Source organism: Pituophis catenifer, unplaced genomic scaffold (assembly GCF_029215685.1).
Source record: "Pituophis catenifer annectens isolate HBS135680 unplaced genomic scaffold, rPitCat1.0.hap2 SCAF_1, whole genome shotgun sequence".
NCBI classification, from domain to species: domain Eukaryota; kingdom Metazoa; phylum Chordata; class Lepidosauria; order Squamata; family Colubridae; genus Pituophis; species Pituophis catenifer.
In genome coordinates this window covers 298,224,803-298,245,283 of record NW_027256881.1, presented here as the reverse complement: position 1 = coordinate 298,245,283, position 20,481 = coordinate 298,224,803, and the positions used below count along the sequence as shown (strand labels likewise).

At 37.2% G+C, this 20,481-nt stretch overlaps 1 protein-coding gene across 1 annotated transcript in view; it reads right to left on the bottom strand.

Annotated features, from left to right (window-relative positions):
• The window catches only part of TTLL5 (tubulin tyrosine ligase like 5), a 141,430-nt gene that overhangs the window by 37,332 nt on the left and 83,617 nt on the right, over window positions 1-20,481 (bottom strand). Inside the window, exon 30 of the mRNA XM_070940991.1 lies at window positions 6,328-6,526. Coding sequence (XP_070797092.1) covers window positions 6,328-6,526 — 199 coding nt within the window. The remainder of the gene's footprint in view (window positions 1-6,327; window positions 6,527-20,481) is intronic.

The following is a 20,481-nucleotide window of genomic DNA, read 5'->3' as shown; positions in this document are numbered from 1 at the left end:
CATATATCTCTATGCATTTTTTCTCTAGTAAAACTAGAAAGGAGAATTAAGTTGATAAATATTTCTTTATAGAATACTTCGTTTAGCTTCAGTTGATTGTAAAGACCACCACCAATTCAAATTATTTTGGAAGGAAATTGGAGAAAAGATTAATAGGGATTGGACAGTAATTGGAGGGTATTAGAAGAGAGGATTTCCTGAGACATATTCTTGACCAATGCACAGTGCAGCATGCTGCATCAGATAAATCTTTTTTGTCTTAGCCAGGAGATTCTTCTAACTAACATGATACTGGTATCATATTGTCTGAGTAATAACATGGCCTACATATGCCTTGATTGACAATTTCTACTCAATTAAATTTGTTTTTTGAATGGTGGGCATTGTATCTTTAATTAAACCAGTTTGATTTATAGCTAATCTCTCAAGTCTGGACCTCTCAAGTTACTTTGAACATTATCACAGAATTTATGTGACTCTCCACTTGGTTTCATTAGGGTTTAACAGACATTAACAACAAGTAACATAATAAGACTAGTAAATGTATATCTTCACTCTCAGTGAAAATACAGCCTCCAGAATAAAATATAATAAAAAGAAAAAAATAGCATAACAGATCTAGTACAATAAAAATAATCTCCCAAGGAAGGTAGAGAGCAAACAAAAAAATAGCTTCTATAACTTTCATTCATAGGGAAGGATGACCATCCAGTGGTCATTCAAACTTCCAAAGATTCAAGTACTTCAGTATTTATATGTCTGGAACTGCCAATGTGCATGTTTATTTCTTTGCACTAATACAATCCTGAGAGGATCTGACAATATGTCAAGATTTTTATTGCATGTAGATGATTTTGTTTATCTCAATTTCCTCATTTGTAGGTCTGCAAGGACTATCCTCCCAGAACTTCCAACCAGCAAGTCCAATACATTTTCAAAGGCAACAGGCTATGTAAAGCTAATTGTAATTCAGTTAGTAAAGAACTAAAAATTAAAGATTTCAGAAATTACAATCTAGAATTACAATCCTAAAAATCTACCTACAAATGCCAAACATTGAATCATTTTATCATTTTCATACAAAACATGTGCTGTAAAATTGAGTTAAACATCTTTCTGTATAGCAAGCTGTATCTTAAATGCTTTAAAAACCAAAACTCTGGGACAGGAATAATACATAGACCCTTTTCTTGGCAAAAGATGTGTAAAAAAAAAAACTGAGCAGAAAAACAATAATTTTAAAGGCTTATTAACGAAGCGATCCAGATTCCCTCTCCTTTGCCCAGATAACCAGTTAGAGAGAGCAAGTTCTTCGTGCTACAAGAATGTAAATCAACAACTCTTATGAATACTATCTATCTCAGATTACATGCAAGAATTATTAAAATGTATGTCATACACACTATACAAATACTCTTTGAAGATCACTGAATCATGAAGGAAAAAGAAGCAAGAAAATAAACAGAAAGAAGACTCAAACTGAAGAACAGAGGGAACCAGAAGTTCCTAAACTATGAACCACAGAAGCCAGATCCAATTCCTTCTTCTCAGCTGTTACACTAAAAATACATTTAACACATTCCTGGCATGACTTTTGTATGTGGCCTACAAAAGTAATTTCCAAAGTAAGTTATAGCAGAGTGAGCCAAAGACAAAAGAACCTGAAAATAATGTAAAGAACCAAAGACAGTGAAACAAAAGGGATAAGCAAAAAACAAGGACGGTATATAAAAAGCTTGCTGTATACAGTATCAAAGAAATAAAGAATATTAACTATTTTAAAACAGTTGATATTAAGAATTACATCATGACAGTATTTCTTTATTCTGATAGTTCAGAACCATCCCTTTCAATTGAAATATGCACTTTAGGAGATTTTCCACTTTTAACCGGGTGTACTTGCGGGTGTACTTCCCCAATCAGAGTTAGTGTGCACTTAGGCCATCTCCTACTCAAAAAGGAGGTGGGAGCCATGGTTTGGGGAGGGGGGGGATTGCACAGGTTCCACTTCTGCACCAATTGCACCTTTTTCTGGACCAGCAGGCCCTGCTCAAGGTGACTCGTGCCTTAGTCACCTCCCAATTCTACACCGAAACATTTGTTTTATATTTAATATTTAAGTGGTATTTCAGGAAAAAAATAATATATTTAAAATGAGAAAGGGCCATAAGCATAACTATTTAGCTAAGCATTATGTTTAATTTCTTATGAAGACTTGTACTTTATTATTCAAATGACCAATTAATTCACTGTAAAATACTTCATTTTAGCGTGTATGTGTATGTTGTTTTAATTATACACATCTAAATTAGCATCTATTATTTTCAAATGCAAAACTGTTCCTGAATTGAAAATCCATGTTAATTGATATCATGCCCCCCCCAAAAAAAATTAATAGTATGAAATTTTTAATAGGAGTTGTTTACAAACTGTTCTATAAACATTCACTCACAAGGGAATTGCCATTATTATAGTCTAAGGAACTGAGATCTCTACACAGATATGCGGCCTAACGTACCAGAGCACAGGAGGGAGAAGTTTCAAATTCTGTCCTTGTTCAAACATATTATAGATAAGACCATTAAATCTATTCTAGTTTATTTAAAGTGCGGAGATATCACAACGACAACAAAATATACATTATCAAGACAATGTTTTTTGTAGTTGCAACATTTGGCTCTGAAAGCTGGACCATCAGAATGACTGAACAAAGAAAAACTGATGTCTCTAAATTGAAGTACTGATAAAAACTGTTGAGAGAACCTTAGAATTCAAGAACAAATCCCTCAATGCTAGAGGAAGAAAAACCAGGCAATTCATTGGAAACCCTAATGATGAACTATAGCTGAAATATTTTGGACACATAACATAGAGAAAGCAAGAGTCACTGAAGACTACCCTGATCTTGGAAAAATTGAAGAAAATTGAAAAGGGATGATAGAAGACGAGATGGCTAGAAATGACCACTGATGGCACAAACATGAGCTTTTAAGAACTCAAGAGAAGCAGTGGTTGACAAACAATCCTGTCAAAATTTATTTATTTATTTAAAATATTTATATGGCTGCCCATCTTAGAACCAACTCTGGGCATATCCTAATCAAATGTTAAAGCAGCATAAAAACCATATTAAAACTATAAAAATTAATACATTAAAAACAAAAACTTGACACCAAATCAAACTTCTGAAGTGCAGTCACCTAATCTTATCCAGCCCTTGGTGGGGAAAGTTTCAAAGCTTTGAGGAAGGCTAGGAGTACAGAGCCCTACTGAACTTCAGGGAAAGCATGTTCCATGGGGTAGGGGCTGTCACAGAAAAGGCATGCTTCCTGGCTCCCATCAAGGGCAATATTTAACGGGAGCTAAGCAGTGGTGGGTTTCAAATTTTTTTACTACCGGTTCTGTGAGTGTGGCTTGGTGGGCGTGGCATGGCTTGGTGGACGTGGCAGGGAAGGATACTGTAAAATCTCCATTCCCACCTACTCCAGGAGAAGGATACTGTAAAATCTCCATTCCCTCCCCAATCCAGGAGAAGGTTATTGTAAAATCCCCATTTCCTCTCAATCAGCTGGGACTCGGGAGGCAGAGAATAGATGGGGGTGGGACCAGTCAGAGGTGGTATTTACTGGTTCTCCGAACTACTCAAAATTTCCACTACTGGTTCTCCAGAACTGGTCAGAACCTGCTGAAACCCACCTCTGGAGCTAAGGGAAGGAACCAGGAGTGTGTCCATCCTATCTGACCTGACTGAATGAACGAAAAACTTACACAAATTAGTTAGGTAGACATTTGTTTCTTATTCCCCAAGGTTAGTAGGAAATATAACAGCAAACTTGCTGATTACTGAGGGCAGGAATATCCAGTTATAATCCTGGTTTGTTTGTTTTTTAAACTTTTAAATCATTTCAATCTTTTATTACTCCAGGCAAAGAGAGAGCTTCTGCATTAAAGCCCTTTTCCTTTAATAATGGAAACTTCAGTATTTCCTGTGCCTGAGATGTGGCAATGAGCTTTATAAATCTACCACAGAATGTCTGTGCTGAGAGGGACTGAAAGAGGGAGCACAGGAGATGCAAACAGAAGCTTAACAAAGGATCACTTGAAGAGAAACTCCTGAGTAATGGCTTTGCCCCAAGCCAAGAACAACATAATCTCCATGTCAGCAATTAAAAGAGCCAGGCATCATGGCCCCCTTCACACAAGTTAACTTACAAGGTTACCCAAGCAGAGTCCCCTTGCATAGACATTAAAAACATGCCTAGTATTTCTCCTTCACTAAAAGTTGGAAAGAGCTGAAAATGAAGGGAGAAGCTATATGAGCAGACCTCATAGAAATTATCAATCTATTGGAGGTTTCTTTTTTTCCCCCCTAGCAGTTTTCTGTCCAAAATGTTTTAGGAAACCACAACAGGAGTTCATTTTTGCCTTTCTTCTGTACCTAATGCTCACAGTTTAGGGTAGAGGATTTTTGAAAACAAAAAGCTAAGAAAATATGCTAGAAAAACCATACATTTGCACAATAGATTCAAGTATGATCTCATAAAGAAACAAAGCAATTACTATGCCATATTTCCTTCATGGAAATAAACCGTGCAGTGTTAGGCTTTAGCTAAAGTTACTATTTACCCTGTTTTCCCCAAAATAAAACATCCCCTGATAATAAGCTCAATCGGGCTTTTGAGCGCATGGGAATAAGGCCAAGCACTTATTTCAGGGTTCAAAAAAATATAAGACAGGATCTTATTTTCGGGGAAACATGGTATTACAAGCTAAGTAGGGCTAGCTAACATGAAGGGTAATGTTGATTATTCTAGGTACAATGAAAAAAACATGTTTGTTAAAATAATTTCATGCATACTTAGTAATATATTTTCCAAGCTTATTAAAACTAAATAAAACATGAAAAAAATTAGACAGACTGCAAATATATTGGGAAAGAAAACCTATTTTTACAATAGTGATTAAAGTGTTGGATTAGGAATCAAGAGATCCTGGATCCAGTCTGCCTTTAACAAAGAAGCCCACTAGCTGACTTTGGACTAGTCATGCTCTATCAACCCTGTATCTACCACACAGGGTTGCTGGTATTGGGGAAAAAAGGAAGAGGGAATACCCTCTTAAGTTTCTCTGAATGAAATGCAGTATATAAATTCTAATAAATATAACCCATTGGATACAAAATCCAATGCATTAATCATCTACATTAATCACAAAAATCTACAAGGCTGTGATTTTGACAGAAACCCCAGTTTTGTTATTTTAATTTTTAAAACTGACCTGATTAGAAATAGTACATTAACCGGTAATGTAAATTTCTGTACAGAACTATCTGTCCCTACACCCTTCTGTTGCTTCTTGACTTCTTGTGCAACCTATATGCTGTTAAGCTTTCTTTCTCTCTTTCCCCACTCTTTCTTTATATGCCGATATAATTACAATGCAAATCAAAATACAGGTAAACCTTGCTTAATGACCATTCATTCAGCAACCATTTGAAGCTACAATGGTGCTTACCAGTTGTAAGTTGAGGACTTACAACTGGTCCTCAAAGTTCCAGCCATCACAGCATCCTTGCAGTCATGTTATTGCGATTTGGGTACTGGGCACTTGATGACGGCAGTATCACAGTCAGTCAGATGAGCATTATTTGGTCACCTGGTGATGCAGTGGTTAGAACGCAATATTGCAGGCAAACTCTGCCCACAGCCTGGAATTTGATCCTGATGGGCCTCAAAGTTGATTCAGCCCTCCATCCTTCCGAAGTTGGTTAAATGAGGACCCAGATTGTTAGGGGCAATGTGCTGACATTGTAAACTGCCCAGAGAGTGCTGTAAAAGCACTATGGGGCAGTATATAAATCTAAGTGCTATTGCTATTGCTATTTGTGACCTTCCCTACCAGCTTTCTATAAGCAAAATTAATGAGGAAGGTCACAAGTCACTCCGGTAAGTTGCTTGTATCCCTCTCACACCCTGGCCCCACTGTACTCATGTCACACCTTGCAACCTTCTACGCACTCTCTCCTATTCAGCAACAGATACCCCCAGCCCCGCCATGCTTGCACTGCACCCCATACCTTCTCTGCCTTCTGGCCTAGTTGCAAACTACATGGGACTATCTTAACAACCCCCAATCCTCACTTTATGACTGCACTGCTTAGTGATGGAAGTTCCAGTCCCAAATACCATTGTTATTACTTATATATCTAAGCAAACTTAAATAACCCTGATTCTAATTTTTACCATATTTGGCTCAACTCCATATGGGATTATTTTTGCCTATATATTTTCCAAATAATACGTAGCCTCATGCATCCAACTTAGTCACCTGATGCCGTGCTCGGCTGTGGTCCAAAAGTTGCCGTGACTGAAGCTTCTGTTGTTGGAGCTGCTGCAAGGCAAAATGGAGCTGATAGCTGCCGAGGCTTGGCGGGGTCTTGGGATGCACTGGTTGGCTTCCTATCAACTTACTATGTATGGTGTTCTCTGTATCCCCTTCCCAGGCGAAACTGTCAGATTGTAGCGTCCTGTAATGAAAACAGTTTCACTTAAATATTTAGTGACAGTGTAATGTCTGAAAACGAAGAAACAGCATCCCCAATTATCTTTTTTTTCCCTTGCTGACCTGAAAGTTATAAAAATGTTGCCAGTCCTACAACAAAAAAGAACATAGCCTTCACCATAGCCTGCTAATCAAAGAAAAAAAATAAATAAATATTATGTGGGTTATACCGTGAAACCACTTGGGTAAGGAGATTTTCGTGCTTACCATGTATTCCTGTTTTTTAGGGATGTAGAAGAGTACCTCATTACTCTTTTGAGTCAGGAGGCAGTGTCTACCGCAGCTTTGTTTGTAGTTTATCTAGGGATCATTACCAAGGAAGTTTAATTTTTGAATTGTTAGCAGCTGAATGTATTGTAGGATTTGACAGTGTATCAAATTATGATACACACCCAAATCCTGCTCCTTAATACCTGGAAAAAGTTCAGAAACTTATGAATAAGTGTCAGTGGAGATTCTCAATCATTCAGGTCATGGTTGTCCCAAAGGTGCTTTTCCAAAAGGCAGCTGGAATTTCTTGGTTTTTTCTTTGAAAACGTTTCGCTTTTCATCCATGATCATATACTAACAATGTATTGTATTCTAGGAGGTCTCAAGAACAAGAAACTGTTCAGATTTCTGGATTGTAAATTTATTCAGCCACGCTTTCATAATCCATATTCCTGCCAGATGTTCTACCGTAGCTGATCCCTGTTTGTCTGCTGTGGCTCAGAATATACAGGCCTATTATTGTAGAAACCATTATATTATCCCTGACCTTGTAATATAGTTTTGCTGAGGAAGTATTTCTGCAGACAAATACACATTGCTTCTTCTAGAATGTCTGAAATAGGCATTTTTTTAAATAATTCAAACCAACTGATGCTTCCTTTGTTTAAGCTCCAAGTGTTTAAAGTATTCTTCTTGAACATGCCTGTCCAATAGTTTGGATCACCTCAAGGATAACCAGAGTGATCTTCTTGGCAACTGGTTCTCTTCCAACCATTATTTTAATTTGGGGATCTGTTATTCAACTTGTGAGGCTACCATGCAATTGCCTTATATAGTAGAATGACATATCATACCCGTATTAAATTAGTATCAAGATATATCTGTTAAAACGTTAACCTAATCAGCTTCCCCCCAAAGAATCTGTTTCACAGTTGAAAAAGATATAGAATATGACAGTATTTTACATAAAATACCCTGAAGAGCCATTTTTTGTTTGGAAATTACTGAGTTTTTCAGTAAGTCCTTATATCAAGGTGTGTGTGTGTGTGTGTGTGTGTGTGTGTGTGTGTGTGTGTGTGTTTTCTTAAGTAACAGTATTCTGCCAGCCATGATACTGGCATTAGTTTGGAACTTATTTTTAATTAGTGTTGCAAAATAAATTACAGTACATTCTCCCCCCTCTCTCTCCCTCTCCCCCTCCCATTCTCTCCTCCTCCCTCTCTCCTCCTTCCATTCTCTCTCACTCCCTTTCTCTCCCTCTCCCCTCTCCCCCTTCCATTCCCTCTCTCACTCCCTTTCTCTCTCCCTCTCCCCTCTCTCCCTCTCCCATTCTCTCTCCCTCCCTCCCATTCTCTCTCCCTCTCCCTTTCTCTCTCTCCCTCCCTTTCTCTCTCCTTCTCCCCTCTCCTCCTCTCCCCCTCCCATTCCCTCTCCCTCCCTTTCTCTCTCTCTCTCTCTTTCACACACACACACAACAAACACATACCATGCAAAGATCCCAATTGCAAAACCACAGTTTGGAGATTATAGATGTCTGAATGAAATTCAAAGGCATTTTTAATATTTATATGTAGATCACATGGATATATTAGGATGCATAACAAGTAAAAAAAGAGAACACCAGGACAGAACAAAGAAGTGTGTATGTAGGTGTCCAGGTTATGAGGCCTCAGAAAGCTAAATTTGAATTTGTCTCATTCATTATACTAGCATTAACATTTTCTCAGAAAAAAAAAGCTTTTAAAATAAATTTATTTTTTTCATTAATTCTTTTCATTTATTTTCATATAAATGAAAAAATATTTCAAAAAATTGAAATATTGTCAAATAGAAAAGCAAAAGTCTTTTCTAAAGACAAAACCACTACAACCTTTGCTCTCTGGAGAGGGAGTCCAGCTGTGAAATACAATGCTATACGTCAGTGGAAGTTTCACTGTATTGCTTTGAAGTCTGACTTCATGAGCCTTGCTGTGGTATTGCATTCTTCTAGAGCAAGCACATTTGTTCAGTGCAAAACAGGTGGTAGATTGACAGATCTCGCATATGAAACTGATCATATGATCCAGTAGTTCCTGAAATACAATTCAATTTTTAAAATTGTGATTCCTTCTATTGCCTATGTACTGTCATCCTTTTTTTTTTTTTTTGCTGTTATACTTTTTATTCTTGCTTTTTAATTTTCACAGTAGATATTTGTTTTCTAAAGGCCAATAGATAATGTTAACATTAAGACTTCTAATACTAATATTAATATCAATGTGGTTCTCCCATTGGGCCCTGTCTATCAAAACATAGATCGCATAGGAAAATTCTGTTCATCGTAATGACCTCCCCTCCCTCCTCTTGGGAGAAAGTTGTACAGCATACAGAAAGAACTGTGGCTCTGTATAGATAGCCCTCAACCAAAATTCATTTAGTGACCATTCAAAGTTACAATGGCACTGGAAAAAGTGACATGACCATTTTTCATACTTAAGACCTTTGCAGCAGTCCCATGATCATGCGATCAAAATGCAGATGCTTGGCAACTGGTTCATACTTATGACCGTTGCTGTGTCCTAAGGTCATGCAATCACTTTTTGAGAAGCAAAATAAATGGGAAAGCCAGATTCACTTAACAACCGTTCCCCAGCACATGTGTGCTAATTGTTTCTGGCTCTAGGGGTGGTGCTCATCTCCATTTCTAAGCCGAAGAGCCAGCGCTGTCTGAAAACATCTTTGTGGTCATGTGGCATGGTTAAACGGCGAAGGCGCATGGAGCGCTGTTACCTTCCCACCAAAGTGGTCCCTATTTTTCTACTTGAATTTTTTATGTGCTTTCGAACTGCTAGGTTGGCAGAAGCTGGGACAAGTAACGGAATCTCATTCCGTTACACGGTGCTAGGGATTTGGACCACTGAACTGCCAACCTTCTGATTGACAAACTCTGCATCTTAGCCACTGAGCCACTGCATCCCTAACAACCGTGTTACTAACTTATCAATTGCAGTGATTCATTTAACAACTGTGGCCAGAAAGTTCATAAAATAGTGCAAAACTCACTTAACGAATGTCTCATGAATTTTGCTTAAATTACAAAAAGAAAGCCAAACTTTCCCCAACTATTTTGTGGGATACCCGAAGTTCAGCTTGTCAAGATGCTATATAACATGAAACAATATCCCACAGCCATGAATGTACTGAAAATAGGCATGCATGCACGCCATTTATTTATTTATTTATTTATTTATTTATTTATTTATTTAATTAATGTATTTATATGCCGCCCTTCTCCAGAAGGACTCAGGGTGGCGAACACAAGTTAAAAACATATACAACAAAATCCCATTTTGAACCAAATTAACTAATAAATAATAAATAATAAAACCCAGAATCAGAGTCAGCATGAAAATTACCAAAGACCTTTACTAAAGAAGGGAGATTTGCAAAAACTATACTCCTCAATTTCAGACAACAACATACTTTTGACATATGGGCTATGAAGAGGCTGACAGGCAAAAAAACCCAGAAAACAAAACCATAGATTACTGAATTTTAAAAAAGTAAAAAAGCATTTAAAACTCTTTGGGATATATATACTTCATACAACGTACGTCATAAATCTTCAACATTAATTCATTTCCTTCAGGGTAGCCAGTATAGATCTAATGTGATGCAAGATGTAAAATACAAAAATCAGAAGCATTTTTTTCTACTTTAAAAGGATCTTGGACATCTTGCTAGAGCTCCTCACATTGAGGTGGTGCTCCTTTCTACCAGGACAAACTGGAGGGAACAAGGACTACTATAGCCCCAGCAAAACAGCTATCTAAGAGCCTAATTGATAGGCAAAACTAGAAAAAACCCTTGACACCATGAGCAAAGAAGACAAGTTAAATATAACATTTCTCTATGTACCCCATAAGCTCAAAGGATGAAACAATGTTACCACAAGACTGACTTCCTACCAGAAAGATATATTTCATACATTTTCTGATCATGCATTTTTTTAGTATATTTGAATGCCAGCAAAATCAAAAAGTAATTCCTAGAGCCATGATGGCGAACCTATGGCACGCGTGCCACAGATGGCACACAGAGCCATATTGGTGGGCACCCAAGCTCAGCTCCGGCCAGCTGATTTTCAGGCCTTCTGGGCCCACCAGAAGTCAGGAAACATGCTGTTTCTGTCCTCCAGAGGGCCTCTGGGGGGGTGGGGAAGGCCATTTTTGCCCTCCCCAGGCACCTAGAAAGGCTCTGGAGCCTGGGGAGAGCGAAAAACGGGCCTACTGGGCCCACCGTGCCATTGCGTGCCAAAAGAGGGTGGAGCACATGCGCGGGTAGCTGGACACATAGAATTATGGGTGTGGGCACGCGCGTGTGCGACCCCCTCCCCATACACCCCGCTTTTGGCACGCGATGGCAAAACGGTTAGCCATCACTGTCTTAGAGGTTTGTATCATTAAAAGATACACAGAATAAGACACTAACTTTTAAAATAACCAGAAAAAAATACTATAGTGCAATAAGCACAATGACCATTCATTCTCCAAATGCTCTTCAGAACTAAGATTGAGTAGCCTCCACAAGGCCAACAATGAGGCCAATCTAACAACCATAGCATCAGCTGGCATTTCATTGGACTCAAATCTCAGGAAGGATATCTGCATAATAAGACAGTGAATATCTCCATGAGGAGCAACAGGTGGGGTTGATATCTTGATTGATTCCTCCAATGGAGAGGCCATTTTGTCTTCTCATATTAAACTGGAAAAGCAAATGCAATGCCTTTAATATTAAAGCAAAACACGGCTGATTCTAGATCAAAGGATAGCACCGCAGATTGCAAATAGCAACCTCTGTTAAGGAAGCTGAAATGATCCTTTTGCCTAGTTTTTAGAAAAAAGGAGAGACATGCCCTGAGTAAATTTGCTGGATGCTACATAATCTATGTTCCATATTGGAAATAATGATGGATTTTGCCATTTCCATTCTGAAACAATTCTTGCTAAGTGGTTTAATAAGCTATTCTAGATCCAGGATTGCTTTTATGTCTGTGTTTCTTGGGAAACAAGGAAAATATTGATCAGATTATAGAAATTTGTTGAAAATGTGGAACTGGCATAGGTCTTTGAAATTTTAAGTGCACACATGCAGATTTCACCCTTTCTTTGATCTCTGCTTGTATCTTGGCTTACCCCAAAAACATCTTGTGTGGGATTTTCCATATGAAGAACTCATTCTGGAACAACTTTTCAAAGTATAATCTATTCCAGAAGAGGTAGGAATAAGGACTCTTGCTGAGAATGCCATAGTTCTACTAGCCCTCGTAAGGAACGGAGCTTGATTCGATAGCCATCTGCTTCCTTCCTTCCTTCCTTCCTTCCTTCCTTCCTTCCTTCCTTCCTTCCTTCCTTCCTTCCTCCCTCCCTCCCTCCTTTCCTTTCCTTTCCGCTATGATACTATATGGAGGAAACAGGGAATAAAGGTAGAAATATGTGGGAGATCAGACTTCATGTCATCCCTGTTTTATTGCAAGCAAGAAAAGCTAGACCAAAGACATACTTTTTCTCTTGCAGAAGACAAGCTGTTGAAACATGTTTAGCTTTAACACTTGTTCCAAAAAGAAGCATCACCAAAAGAAATGCTCTAAAAGTCTAGGAAAAACAATCTTGTAACAGACTCCTCCATCAGAAATTTATCCTGAAGATCCAAAACAGAATACTAGCACACATGGAGTGTTAAACATGTGCTTGCAACACTGGATTAATAGCTTGAAATAAGGAAGTGAAACATTACAAAGGAAGCCTAAAGGCAATCTGATTAAATGATTTCAGCATTCATTTCCAAAGTACATGTGAATCTGAGGAATCTGAGACGAAGCTGCTAACTTAATCTCAGGCAGTATACTTTGGAAAGAAAAAAGACAGCTGAAGCTCAAGTTCAGAAGAACTAAGAAGTTCAGGAGAATTTTGTACGGGAAGGAATGAATTGACTTCAGAATTTGTCTAAAGGGTATATAGCAAGTTAACAGAGGCAACTTTCCAAATGTATGCCAATTACACCTGCTGCAAAGGCAAGCTTGTCTTTTTGCTGGAGAGAAAACGAAAGATCTGAAGCTTTTTAAACCTAATTAGATAAGGGGAAGAGGGCACGGGTAATGCATGTGATATGAAGGGGAGCAGAATGAGAACTCAGGAGTTCAGAACATCATAAATTGCCAAGGAGTAGAAAAGAAAGGAAATGCCAAAAAGTAAGAAGACACCCCAGAACTTTCTACTCAGCCAAAAGTACGTATCTGGGCTTATTTCAAGAGCTTTACATTTTATATTGGTCTATATAAGTTAGAAAATATTTGGCAGGTAAATAGTTTGCTCCAGCTCCAAAAAATATTCGGTTTTTTTATTTCACAAAAAATACAATTTCAAGACCAATTATGAAAACATTACAGAAATCAAAGTGAGAGATCATCTGGCTTAAGATGTTCAGTGTCCCCATCCCATGATTGACTGAATCAGTGGAGAAGAGATAGTAATGGCAATCACTCTTATGCTGTTGATATGTTTAGCAGAATTGATGCGTTTTTAGCAGAATCACACAGTAAACAGCTGCTTTTCTTTTAACTAGCAAAAGCCATATAACAAAATACACAAAATAGGACTTACTCTTGACTACTAAATGCCTGTTCAACTTTCAATAATCGCCCACTGACCTGTCCTGCTGGGACATATTAATTACTGAGGTCACCTATGATGAAACACATTTCATTTCTCTGTAATTTTTGCATCCACTTATGAAATTTGTTTTAGAAACTCCACAATGAAAATTCATTCCAACTTTAGTACTCAGTTTCACACATACTGTAAATGTCCGTTAGATCAAGGATTTGCCTATTAAACTGTGTATTTGTTCATTAAATCCAAACTGTATTGTAAATGATGTTATTTATGTCAGTTAATTGTGCAAATTATGAAAATTGAAACAGATGCAATAACATGGATTTAATGGACATTTTGATTTAACAGACTGTTCTGTCCCTAAATAGCCCATTAAATTGGGTTTAACTTCTTCAGGTACCAGTAAAAGTGCTCTCTATACATTTACATACTGTATAGAAAATGGGAAGCACTTTAAACAACTGTCCAAGCCTTCCAAAAGATGTGGCTGTGTTAAACCTTTGAAGAGAAGTCTGTAAAACATCTCTTCTATATAATTTGCCCAGATTTCAGATATAGTACTGGGATTTGTGTAACATAAGCATTTTTGTGTAAAAATATTGCTTCATAAAATTCAGACATATGTATGAAAATCATAAGAACGTTCCTCTTCATATAAATGCAAACCAGTCATTTTTCATTAAAATGCACAAAGACTAATTTTCTCTCATACATACTATCTACTTGTTTTTCACCAGGATTTCAATGGTAACTTCATGCTTCAGATTTCCAGAAGTAATCAACCATATTCCACATTATAATTTCAGACCTACTTCTGTTACAGTCTTTAAAGTCTATCTTACATAAAAAATGCACAATTTTATACTTTGCTCTTTATTGGAAAACATGGATGAAATGTAAGAAAGAGGTAGAAATTATGGAGGTAGTGTGATGGTTCAGTGGTTAAAGACACTGGAGAGCTGATAGCCTGGTTTGAGACCTGAGCTCTGCGCAACAGGGTGAGCTCCCGTTACTTGCCCCAACTCCTGCCCACCTAGCAGTTCAAAAACATGCAAATGCAAGTAGCTTAATAGGTACCACTTTGGTGGGAAGGTAACGGCATTCCATGGGCCTTTGGTGTATAGCCATGCTGGCCACATGACTGCAGAAACTGTCTGAAACTGGTTCCCTCAGCCAAGAAATGAAGATGAGCACTGTACCCTTCAGTTGGATACAACTGACAGGGAAACCTTTACCTTTACCTTAAAAATTATGGAGGCCAAACTAAGGAGAGGCGAGTTGAAATCACTTTCCATCTTGCCTCAAAACACAGGTGCGGCAGACAAGAAGCCTAAGGCATCAATCATATAGTCAGCCTTTCCCAGAAAGCATATCTGGCATCAGGCCAGCCCCAGAATTTTCAAAACTCTGAAACATACCAAGAAGCCTGGATTTTCTTCTAAGGCCAGCTCCCAGCTGTTCAGTAAGACAAGCCTCCTTTCTTTCAAGAAATTTCAGGGTTCAATTTACAAAATGCATTGTGTATTGAGGGCAAAGAATCAAAACACTAGGCTAGAAAATCTAAGCTGCACAACAGGGGAAAGTGGGACACATTGTGAAGAAGAAAAAACAACAACCACCAAGTGTTAAGTACTTAGCAAATAGATTTAGGATGAGTCATACAAGTGATACTTCACAGGAAAAAAACTGAGAAGACTTGTCCCAAAACAAATTTAAATAATGTAGAAGTGTGTAAAATACTTCATGCTCTTGGCTAATTATTTTCTTCCCTTACCCCTTGCACAAACACTGGCATGTGGAGTAAAGAATGCAGTATTGGAGGACTTGGTTCAGAAAGACTATGCAGGGCTGAGGGAAAAATACCTGGCAGCTGCTAAAACGAAACTTCAAAGAATCCGCTCACTTTGAAATCCCATCAGGCAGGACCTGCCTCTCCTCCCTGTTAACTTTCTAAAAGCCTGTGGGAAACTTAACCACTTCAATGTGCTTAGAAGTTTTCAGGCCTTTCCAAGCAGGTAACAATGAGAAACTGAAGGATAACAGGAATATGAGATATCTCTATTTTTCTCTTAGCAAGAAACAATGTACAAGCACCAGTCGGGAATAGGGTTGTGGCTTATAGCAAGGTGATAAAGCCCAGGAATTAAAATATCTGCCAATAAAGATAATATCTTGATGCACATTTTCCACTTGCATCTTTCTGAATTTACCAGATCAGGTCTTTTTCTCTTATGACCTGTTCACAGTACTCTCAGTAGCCAAAATAACTTGCCAAGACAACTCTGATCTTGTAATTTCCTGTACTGCCTCAGTAGAATTCAGTGAGTGATATGATGAAGCTCCATCAACATGTTGATTCAAATCCACCTCAGCTAAGAAATTGCTAAATGGCTTTTTGTAAAGTACCAAACACCCTGACTCATTTTCCATCTTTATAGGAGGCAAACTGTCAAGGGTCTACAAGCAACATGTTTTTCAACTAAAACAACAACCCAGGCTTTAGGTCAAATACTGAGGAGTCAGGAAGGTTCTTTGGGGGTGAAGGGCGGGGAGACATCAATCATGAATAGCTTTTCAGTATCTACTTCTTGTTTTTCTTCTGCAGGAATTTTCCCCCCTCTCCCACAATATTTCCTTTGCAAATGAGAAGGAATTCCTCATCAATACTAATCACCATGTTAGGAAGTACCAGCCTTCTCTATTAGCATGACAGAGAAGAGATGGTTTAACTAAGTTCAAGCAAGAATGGTTCCCTTACATGCAATATAACACACAGCAAGGCAGATTTAGCTGTCAGGAATGTAGTTTTGGGAGAGAATCTGACAACAAATAGGAATATTTGATGTAAAGTTCAAATATCTAAACCATGGATGTCAAATTCACATCATCACGTGACATATCGGGACTTTTTTCCCCTTTGTTAAAGCGGGCATGGGTGCGGCCAGCATGTGACACATCTGGCCCGCAGGCCAGGAGTTTGACAGCCCTGATCTAAACCATGGCCCATGGTTGCAGATGCAAATGCAAATGCAAATGCAAGAAAAAGGGAGGGTGTAATCCATGTTTTCTTTTCTCGCTGTGATTTTTATTTTTTAATTTAATACTGTTTTCTTTGCATTCCAATATTTTCTTTTTTAACACTATATGTATTTGAATAGTTTAATACATGTTTTTTTAAAAAAAAAGAATAAATAGTGTTTCCTTTCTTTGTCAGTTCTGCAACTACCTTATGTTCCCTGATTCTTCTTCCAAGGAAGGATCCTGCTCAATATTTAGCAATAATCCAATCATAATTTATCTATATTGGTCTATAAACAATGCTTCAAATTTAATGTTATTAAATGTTGCAAAGGTCCTATCACAAAAGTAGGTTTCTTCTCACAAGTAGAGATATTGGACAGACCTAAAGAAATACATGTTTCAGGGGTTTTTTTTATCTCTAAAGTAAAAAGCCACCCTGGAGGCAGAAAGGCAGAATATAATTTCAAATAGTAGTCACAAGGATGATGATGTGAAAGCAAACTGTAATGTTATGCAAATGTAAAAGATTAATAAAAGCCAGGTATATATAAAGGTTGTACATTTAAAAAATGGAGGTTAAGAACTTCAGCATATGCTATAGACAGACAGACCAACAGATAATTTAGATATTATATACAGGGGCACAGTATTTCTCATTTAGATGACTATAAACATGATTAATATTTACTACATAAACTATTTCTTTTCTTCTGTTCAATCATGTCGGTTTCTCAGAGATTGCCTTGACAAGTCCCTGCAGGTTTTTTGGCAAGGTTTTTCAGAAGTGGTTGGTCATTGCTTCCTTCCTAGGACTGAAGAAAGAGACTGGTCCAAGATCAACCAGTTGGCTTTTTTGCCTAAGGCAGAACTAGAACTCAGTATTTTGGTTTCTAGCCTAAAGCTTCACCACTGCACCAAACTGGGTCTCTGAACAAATATTTTAACAGCATGTAAATTTTTGAATATTTCTGATTTTAAAGATTATAAAAACTAGCAAAACAAATAGTACCAGTATAAAATTGTATTATATCAAGAGACTGAAAATAAGTGCCCAAGATCATATTCCCACAGGATCTTTTTAAAAGGAGGTACTTGTGATATCTGCTATTGTTCAGGTATAACAAAAGAAAGGTGAGATTGGATATAGTGGCTGAGCTGGTGGGAATAAAGCAACACGAAGTGGTTATTTTTTTTTAAGGTGGGACTCCTGTCACAAAAAAAGCTTATTGACGAATTACAAATAGGTTTTTCCAGAAATCTATTGGACATAGAGGCAACAAGTGAACTGAAGTTGGAGAAAATATCTGGATTACAATATAATGTCCCCTGGTTTGCAGCATCCAGTTCATTATAAATGCTTGCAAATAAGATGTACATTGACCAGGTGCCAGATGTTTGAGAATGAAATGTGGCAATTTAGGGCAGAATCGGTTGTTGGGAACATTATACAAAGTAGATGACACTATTCCCTTGATATCAACATAAAGATAACTGTAATAAGATTTAGCAGCTCTCGTTTTAAAGTAAGATACTGATAATAAATTCTAATATGAAACCTTTAAACTTTTATAAGTCCTGGTGACCACATGGTCCAGAAACAAAGGTCTTACTGTGAAAAGATGAATGATATGTCTTTGAAAGCAATACAGAGAAATATATTCACTAAACTGTAGAGTGAGCATATTTTATTACAGTTCTTTTGGCAAACGTCCATGGTCATTTTATCCAAAGTTCTTTGTTTATTTAACTAAAGTAATACCTTCATTTATAACTGAGGATAACGAATGGAAAAACCACAACCTACAGTTTACTACAGGGCAGCTTGGCTCTCTCTTCGGATAGCATAATTTTTTTTATGTTACTTGCATCAACAATGCCAAATCTAAACTCATAATACTGAATAATATAGCAGAAGAGTCTGTGTACAAGGAAAAAAAGTTGCAAGTAGGGGCATGTTCTAAGTAGATAGCTTCAAAAATTAACTGCCTTTTCCTAGAATTTTCAGGGTCTGTAATGCTTTAATAGATATAAAGCTAGTGTTTAACAGAATTATCTTTTTAGAATGGATTTGCTCATTGTCCATATAGAAGAAGTAACAGGTACTCAGCCAAGTATCTTGGCTGCCATGTTGCCAAGAGGTCAGGACACAGTTCTAGCCTGTAGCTTCCTATTCCCCTTACAAATGCAGAGCCAGGACAGGACAGAGACCACAGTGCTTCCTAAGCTTTGATACTGCAGGCTCTTTGTATGGCTACATCTTATATGCCTCTCTTCTTCTTTTCCCTGTGGAAAACAACAGAATTGCAATTTCGCAAAATTAATCAAAAACACAGGCATTTTCAAATAACCAGGGTTTTTTTTTTTCTTCCTTAATTCAGAACTCTTTAAATAGCATGAAATATATTTGGTTTCCCATATTCTCTTCTACCTGGAATATGACTCTGGATCAAGTTATTATATACTGTATAAACAGGAACACATAAATTATTTATTTATTTATTTACTTATTTATTTATTTATTAATGCATGCATGCATGCATGCATGCATGCCTGCCTTTCCTCCAATCCTCTCAAAGTAATTTTTGGTTTATGCTGGAACTTTGTGGATGTTTGCCTATAAGCTGAAGAATAAACAACTGTACCACCAATATAGTCCAAGTCCACAAGTTACAGGTTAAAATGTTCCTTTCACCATATTCAATTAAACGTATGAACATATTGGCCAAATATGTTTCAAATATCAAACCCAGCTCAAGGTATACATTGATTATAGCAATAGTCTATAGTTTTGAAACACAAGGTCCCTTTTTGGGAATGTATGAGAATAAAATATAAGAATTTTATTTATATCAATGAAATAAACAGAAGGTTATGCTGGTCTTAAAATGTTGGGGGGAGGGAAATCTTATGGACAGTTTATTTATTTATTTATTACAGTTAATCACAGTTTTTTTTACAGTTTTTTAATATTACAGTTATTAATATTAGCATGGAATATATATATTTATTTCATTCATTTTATCTGGAGCATAATTTCCTTTAACCAGAATCTCAACAAAAGTTTAGCAGCCTCATTGTATCTTTACTGTGGAAGAAAATACTTGTTACAATATACACACATTCTCGTATGAGTCTCATACGCACATTTAAAAAATTCATCTATTTAGTTCTGGCCTCAGAAAATTTTTGCTCTAGAAGTACCATATTTAATAGTGTGATTTTATTCTAATATGTCAATGTAGCTTTCATTTATCAGTAAGTTGTCAGTTCCTGGCCTTGTGCAAGGAATATATAGGAAGGTTTAGAACAGATTGTGAGATATCACCGATGTATGCATACATACAGGAAAAAGCCAGGCATCTGAACCATGCCCTGACAGTTCAACTCAGAAGGAAGGGTTGGGCTGGAAAACATAAAACTATAAATTCCAGCCAAATTGTCTGAGGCACTCCTTTCCAAATCACTTGAATAAACAGCCAAAGCTTCTGACCAACCATTTTATAATTCATCTCTGGAAGACAACCATTTTGGACATCAGAACATCAAGCACTAAGCAACTAGCTTTCTCAAATTTCTGTACAGCATAATTAGATAGTTTAGTTGAGTCCAATCAAGACTTGGGAATAAATATCCAGAACTCTGCTAAGGATTTAATGGCTAACTTAAGTCCACTTTTGATATCCATTACAAAATCTCAAGACTGTTTTTCTGAGTTTTATCCTTCAAAATACATGCATAAATACATCTGCAAGGATGGGAAAGTGAGGGTTGGTAATGATTGGGTCAAGCAAGAAATAAAGAGGTAAAAAAAATATTATTTTGCTCTTAGCTGTTACACACATGCGTGCATACACACACGCGTGCTCTATGAACAAAACCATGCATGTATGGAGAAAAACTTTTGGAAGTGGAAGTTATTTAGGGTAGGTAAACTGCTTTGGTGAAAAGGATTAAGGCATCAAATCAGTAATGCCTTCATTTGACTACTGACTATAATTTTTTTAAATATAGCAAGATTGAGTGATCAGCTAGA